At 34.9% G+C, this 8,061-nt stretch overlaps 1 protein-coding gene across 1 annotated transcript; it reads left to right on the forward strand.

The window, feature by feature from the left end:
• The first annotated feature begins 6,320 nt into the window (after positions 1-6,320).
• Positions 6,321-7,825, forward strand: LOC117173598. The gene is made up of 2 exons (XM_033362238.1): positions 6,321-6,526; positions 6,623-7,825. The coding sequence occupies exon 2, from the start codon at positions 7,238-7,240 to the stop codon at positions 7,823-7,825; it is 588 nt and encodes a 195-aa protein (XP_033218129.1). The 5' UTR covers positions 6,321-6,526; positions 6,623-7,237.
• Positions 7,826-8,061: the final 236 nt, after the last annotated feature.

Raw genomic sequence — 8,061 nt, forward strand, 5'->3', positions numbered from 1 at the left:
TCATGCCCAAAACTGAATGCACGATATTGCCCACACGTTCCAATGATATGCCTACAGCATTAGCTACCTCTCTCAATTTCACTTTGGGATTATTCAACATCACATCATGGATTTTTTCGACATTTTCTGGTGTAGTGACCTCTTTTGGGCGCCCAGATCGTTCAGCATCAACTGTGCTCGTACGGACACAACGAAACTCAGTAAACCACTTATGAATCGTTCCAATCGACGGTGCAGAGCCCGGGTAATACGTATCCAGCTTGGCCTTGGTCTCGGATATCGTTTTCTTGCGATGATAGTAGTGTTTGATCAAAACTCGAAACTCAGATTTTTCCATATTAAAAAAAAACTCGGAGGTTAGTCGCTTCTCAGTGCTGTAACTTGTAAAAGCGTAAACATAAATGGCTGAAGTTTTGACAGGCGTCATTTGAAGGATCAAGCTCGACGAAAATGGTTCACATTAGTGAATACTAATGCCATCTCTTAGAATTTTCAGGTACTTATCAGACTGCCTAGTAGATTAGGTGGTTGGAAACCCGTCGCAGCATTTTCAATTTTTAGAAGCGTTAATATCCGTTAAAAGCGTGAATCTATATTGTTTGTAATGCATTGTAATTTAATGTAATGATTTAAGTTGAATTGTGTATATGTACTAAAAATATAGTAATAAATTGCATGCGATGTGTAAGTATGTTTATAATAGTGGATGACCTTCCATGGAATCTGGTTGTAGCAAGAATACTTTTGTTGCTGGCGTACAAAATTTTACATGACTGGGATGTAGAATTCACATATTTAGAGCTGAAGTTATTATTAGTTTTATGTAAAAACTGACTTCCACGGATTTCATCAAATGTCGACGTTTTGAGGCCCGCTGAGTCAGAAAAAAAGGTTTTTACTTCAGTATCTGTCTGTCTGTCGTTGTTGTCGTCTGTATACCCGATAACAACATTGTCAAATACAATTTTCGAATTTTGCTAAAAAAAAATTTAATTCAAATTTTTACTGCAAAAAAACTAATGAAAAAGCAATAACTCGATTTTGTGGGCAAACAAAGAAAGATTAGAAAAGAAATAAATCGACAAAAATTGTGCACATAAAAAAAGATCTACAAATTTGTAATGAATTAATTTTTTTCTTTGGATCATAAAAACATGATTAAAAATTGAAAACAATGGTTAGAAAAAGGCAATAAGAATAAATATGTTTCAATTTTCATGTATATTATGAATTGTAATCATGTAAATTTATTGAAATGATACATGTTTCAGCGCAGCTTAAAATGAAATTTAATGCAAAATAAGAAGCAAACTCGCTAAATCTGAATTAGTTAAAATTGAACTAATCCAATCAGTAAACTGAATTTTGACTGAAAATGTAGTTACTTTCAAGGTTTTAAATAATGAATTAGTCAACGGGCCACTGTTTGTACCTTGCCAATCGAATTAGTAAAAAAATGACTTATTTTTATTAGTCATTTCTAAGAACTACCAATTCATTAGTAAATTTCTCAACATAACCACAGTCAAGTCATTGGCGCAGAAAAAGAGAAGATTATTTTGTTACTCAAACAGACTTTCAAGAATAGGCGAGAAAGTGGATTTCAAAGAAGACACTGCCTATAAAACATACTTTTGTTATATAATTAATTGTTTATTGCTTCTCTGCGATAAGGTCCACATATTGAAAATAAATCTCAACGTGCAATTTAAAAACCGATTTAAAGTGATGTCTTAGAAATAAACATTTGCGTTAAAGGGCATGTGCGTCTCTCAGAAAGCGTTTCGAGAAAACAGGGCGGCGTTAGCTTGCCGGTAACTCAGCGGCGCCCTCTACAAAAATCATTAAAGAATCATTAAATTTAAAAAAATGACTAGGTTAGATTTTTTTTCTATTTTTTGCTTTGCATTGCGGTATGAATAACTTTTGTAAAATTGACCCTTATTTGAAAAAACTACCCCCTGAAAGAAAGAAGAAGTATTTAAAAAATTACTAAGCTACATTTTTTTGCTTTTTTTTGCTTTCCAATGTCATAGGAAATACTTTTATAAAACCCGCCCTTATTTTCAAAAGCAACCCCCTGTGCTGCAAAAAAGGTTTAATAAAATGAAACTATCAAGATGGAAAACACCTATAAAATATAAACACGGTATTTTAAAAGCATATCTAATGAGAAAAATTATTGTTTATACCTAAATATTACAAAAACGACCCCCGTATTTATATCCGAATACAAACCTGCTAACTGATGCCACAAATTGTATACATTAACTGTTGGGACTTGTCCTCTTGATTTTTGTGCTCTTTCATTATTCTCCAGTGTCATATCAATCGATTTTGTAAAATTAAGCCTTATATTAAAAAAAAACAATACCCTGTAATGAAAACACGTATTGAAAAAATTCGATATCTACATAGATGGAACGGAATCGGGGTTGATTTTAGACGTTAAGGATTGGAGCATAAAAATCGCAATGGGTATTTTCGAGGAGCACAAAAATGAGACTTCAATGACACTGGAAAATTCTCAAAAAGATTATTTTTTTACAATTTCAAATCTCCGTGATAGAGAGGGGTTGATTTTAGAGATTAGGGGTTTGAGCCCAAAAATCGGAGAGGGTATTTTTGAGAAGCACAAAAATCATAGATATAATTAATTTTTCGAATTTATAAATTATAAAAAGATTTAATAATAAAAAATAGATTAAATAAATTCTTTCGTTAAATTTTACTAAGTCAATTGAGAAATAGGATTTGCACTTTTTCTGTTCCCGTTGGGGGATTTTTACACGGAGGAAAAATCGCGTATTCATAGGAATACAAATTCTTAATTTTTCTGAATTTAGCGTTAATTACTGGGAATTCAAGCAGCAACGGCCATTCGTTTTTAATTCTGTCATTTACTTTATATTAGGGGTACGTTTCCAATAAGAGTCAATGAACTAGTTTACGAGAAGAGCCGATACCCCCATCGCACTGACTTCGGCGGGCCTTATCTTGGAACCCTTTGAGTTTTTGGCTTTCTGCCCATTGTGACAATTATTCAGGACGCCGAGATGAGTAACATATCAAAAATTCAGTCAAATAATCGAAACCACTCTTCCGAGTAAGGAAAATGACCGAATGAACTTGTAGAATCAACCCCCCCCCCCCCAAGTGCGAAGTCACATTCGGCCCAACTTTGGCCCATACTCGGCAAAAATATTGCGGTCTAAGGTCTAAGGATATCACAAAAAAGATATTTGAAAAATAAATATTAATTGATTGTGAGTACTTTGAATATAAATATTAATGGTCCTGTTTAGATTTAATACATCTCACATTTTGAATATTATATAACAAATAAAATTTCTAGCGCTACGGGGTATCGAACCTACATCTATATACCTAAATCTATCGCCTAGCAGTCGGGAGTGCTAACTACTGCGCTAAACCGACAAGCTGAAACTCTGTGAAAAAGGCATCCTCATAAGTTGCAGTTCAGAAAAGTTAAAGAATCAAATTTTAAGCTTTCTCTTTCTAATTATTTATTATTATGCGACGTAGTGTAAATGTAAAATACACGAACTGTTAACAGGAATAGCGATACAATAATTTTTAAATAAATAATTTAAATCGATTACAATTTTTCTTCGCGTAATATTTCCTTTTTTTCCGTTGCAGCCTACTTTACATTGGGCCGATTTTAATAAAACATGGTTTGCGGTGGTAAAAGTGACACTTGGCCTAGTAATGTACCGTCACTGGGCCAGACTTTGGCTTATCCTCGTGACACATGGTTCCCCGTACTAAAAGTGAGACTGGACGCAATAAATTGCTGATACTGGGCCAAGCATCGGCGGAGGATCGGCAAATATAAAAAGCCAATGTAGGCTGCCAACACTGGCTCAACAGTAGGCCGATTTAAATAAAACATGGTTTACCGTGGTGAAAGTGACACTTAGCCCAGTAATGTCCTGTCACTGGGCCAGTCTTTGGCTGAGCCTCGTGAACATGGTTCACCGTACTAAAAATGAGACTTGGCGCAATAAAGTGCCGATACTGTTCCAAGCATCGGTGGAGGACCGGCAAATATAAATCGCCAATATAGGCTGCTAGCACTGGCTCAACACTGGGCTGATTAAAATGCCGACATTGGTCCAATAACTTTAGCCGATCTTTGGCTGCCAAAATTGGACCAACACTGGGTCGTATATTCAGCTCCGGCAATTCGCAATTGGGGCCCATTATACTGACTTCGGGCGGCCTTATCTTAGGAACCTTTGAGTTTTGGGCTTTGTGTCTATTGAGACATTTGTTCAGGACGCCGAGACGCGTAAAACATCAAAAATTCAGTCAAATAACCGAAACCACTCTTCCGAGTAAGGAAAATGACCGAGTGAACTTGTAGAGCCGATACCCCCATTATACTGACTTCGGGTTGCCTTATCTTGTGACCCTTTGAGTTTTGGGCTTTGTGCCCATTGAGACATTTTTTTAGGACGCCGAGAGGCGTAACATGTGACAAGTTCCGCCCAATTAAGGGAAACCACTTTTCCCATAGGCATGTCATGGTGTGCTGTGCTACGCTGACAATACTTCTCCGAGTGTTCGAGCGCTAAGGTGGTTATTGCATTCGGCCCGAGGGGAGCATAACTCCAAATTTTGTTGAACACCGACTGCATGATTGAAAGTGATTGCAAGTGATTGTAAATGATTGCAAGTGATTGAAAGTGAATGCAGTGAATGCAGTCATCTCGAGTATTTGCAGTGTCAATTCAGAGTGATTGTAGTGATTGCACGGTAAATTCTGAGTGATTGCAGTGATTTCATGGTGAATTATGTGCGATTTCGGGAGTTTGAAGGTGAATTAAAAGTGAATTAAATTTAATTCAAAGCTATTTTAAATAAATTTAAGTTGATTTAAAATGGTTGCTTGCGATAAAGCAATTGAACTCAGTTTTAAATGTACTGGTAGTAGAGCCGGCATGTTAATAAAACTCGAAACGTCGAGTTGGCTTGAGGCTTAATTGATAATGCGAAATAGCTGGAATCGTAAGACACAAATTATTCAAATCTACTTTGGAGATATTTAAATATAATTCAACATCAAGGAATGAAAAATAGAATTATTAAAAAGCGTTTCAATTTTTCTGAAAAAAAAGTTTATGAATATCTTTTTCCCCCATTTTTACGGTAGTATGCAAATTTTATGTTATATTTCTAGCCGTTTTCAAAACGCAACGATTTACCTATTGTCGAACTTTCAACGATCTTTTATAATCTACTAATACCGACTTATAAATCTAGAAAACTTCTTTACAGGAAGACTTTTTTAATATTTGAAATATAACACTATTGTGACTGATAAGACACAATCAACATCAACTTAAAAAGTGACATTATTCTCTTTCTTCCTACTCGTTCCTTTGCATTCCTTCGTTTTTTAATTCCTCTCAAAACGCTTCCATTAAATTTTTCTAAGTCGATTAAAAAGAACAAATTTGGCTTTTTTCTATCCTTTGGTTGAACATTCGGTCGAGGAAAATTCATGTATTAATGGGAATTCATATTCTAAATTTTTCTGAATTTTTCTCTTCTTACCGGGTACTCTTGAACAATAATAAAATATAAGTCAATTATCCTTCTAGAAACAATAATTTGATATCAATAAGAAACGATAGAACTAATATCTCAATCCTTCCGAATCGTATTTTTTAATTGTGCCAAAACGATTAACAAGGATTGAACATTTTGCATTTGCAATTGTTTCCAATCTGGTACTCGGAATTTGGCACGTGATGGCAGCATTTTCGTCTGTTGGGAATGATTTAATGGCAGTTATTCACTCTTTTGGAATAACATGAATTTTAAACAGTATATCTAACGAAAGAAAGTATATAAACATTTTTTAAATAATTCTTACCAGATGAAAGTGGCGCTACGATAAAAATGTGCTAATAGTATTATATGCTAAGAATATCAAATCAGATACACGATAAAAATAAAAAAGTTGATTTTATATTAGTGAAAGAAGCAAAATTGTTCTTTTTATTATTCGATCTTGGATTACCCAGTGGGCACAAAATTTGGCGACGTCTTTACGACATCGCTACGACATCTTTACGACAAGCAGTGACTGGTATGATGAAAATGACGACAACAACTGAGGGCGGGGATTCGTTCGTATGTGTCCACGCTTTCAAAATCTGTTTGAATAAAAATCCTAGTTGCTCATTTTTTCGAGATATCGCAAAATAATTTTTTTTGTTATTTTATCAAATATACGCGTATTTCACGTCATGTTATTCATATAGACCCACGCAACTGCATACACACTGTTTATTCTGGAAGCCGGTTTGAATTCATTTTATTCATGCAAGAAAACTATTCCAGTTTTTATTATATTTAGTTGAAGCCAAGAGCTTTGAAAAAATGAGTCACAAATTTCTACACGAGGAAAACAGGATTAAAGTGTGGGCCATGTGTTAAAAAAATTGTCTTCAGAATTAAAAAACCAGATTTTTTTCGAATCAAAGAGGATCAGGTTAAGCTTATAAAAAATTTGTCAATAAATCATTCGACATATCTAAATCTACATTTCCATTGAGTATATGCGTTACGTGTCGTCTTATTTTTTCAGAGTAGCCAAGAATAACTGTGAAAGACCATTATCAACTATGCCAAATTACGAAGACATAAAATTACCTAAGGAAATAATGACACATGCAACTGCTACATGCGTATAACAGCAAGATGTTGTAACCATCCGAAGGTCATAAAGGATAGAGGTCGAAAACGGCAAGCATCCAAGAATATTAATGCCTCTAATGGGTTCTATGGTGCTTCGAAAATCGCACACGTATGAAACAGTAGGATGATGAAATTTTTTAAGTATACTCAAGGTTCAAAAATGCGAATCAGTGTGAACGCAAACAAGAAAGAAAACGTCACTTTCAAGGATGAAAAATTATACAATTTTCAAGTTAACACAGGTTCTTTGTCAAATTAAATTAAGAAGCTAACCAATTTTCTTCGAAGTTCAGCTGGTAAAAGATCCACCCCGACGTATTACGCTAAACATGCCTCTGAGAAAGCTAAGATTCCTGAAGATGTTTATAAAGAAGTTATATTTGATTTTGACACCGATAATTCATTTGGAAAAAAGAAAAGACCTGTAATCTGGGCAGACGCTGAGGAGTTACTAGAAGCTGTCATAAATCACCGAAATCAAACTGGCAATCCCGTCGTAAAATTAATGGCCGATGAGGGTCAAGGATTTTTGAAAATTTCAATGACAATACTCCCAGAAAACTATTCACTTGATTTGGACTGCAGTGTCGATGACTTAAACTTCGATGATAAAGATTCTTATTTCTCAGCATTAACTTCAGAAGAAATGCAAGAGAATATGGAGAAATTCAAATGTGTTCGATGCTTGGAAGATATGCAGAAAGCTCCAGATGCGGAAGGAGACATCAATGATCAATACATAGGGTATCGAGAATATGAAGCAGCTTATAAAGCTTACAAAATTAATCTGCTTGCTAGGCCTACAGAGAAGTTTCGCAATGTAGCAACAGCTAACTTGAAAATGTTTATTAAGAACTTCGGCAAGAAAAAAGAAACGTCTCATGGATTGAGAAAATCGTTAATGGAGGATGCTAAACGCGAAATGCATGAAGTGGATCCAGAATGGTATTCGAAAGGACCTTGTCAGGACCAACGGGAATTTGCAACATATACATTATTCATTGCAAAAATCCACAGACATTGTACCTTAGAGGATAGAGCAGCAAAAGAAGATAAAAGTAAGAAGAGAAGAACAATAGAAGAAGAAGAATAGCACTCGAGGAAAAGGCGAAAACTTAGCATTATGAAGCGCGAATTGATGAAGTGCCGCTATAAATAATTCTTTAGAAGAAGTTCGAGTGAATTTCAAATCAAACCATCGAGAATTTTAATTTGATGATTGTGAATTCTCTTGTGTTAAAGCTTCTACGGCTTTAATGTACACATTGTCATCACGTATCTCACGCTCGCATTTTATGTCGTTAAAAATGCGAACTTTTCTACATTGCG

The sequence above is a fragment of the Belonocnema kinseyi genome, chromosome 5 (assembly GCF_010883055.1).
Source record: "Belonocnema kinseyi isolate 2016_QV_RU_SX_M_011 chromosome 5, B_treatae_v1, whole genome shotgun sequence".
Taxonomy (NCBI): Eukaryota; Metazoa; Arthropoda; class Insecta; order Hymenoptera; family Cynipidae; genus Belonocnema; species Belonocnema kinseyi.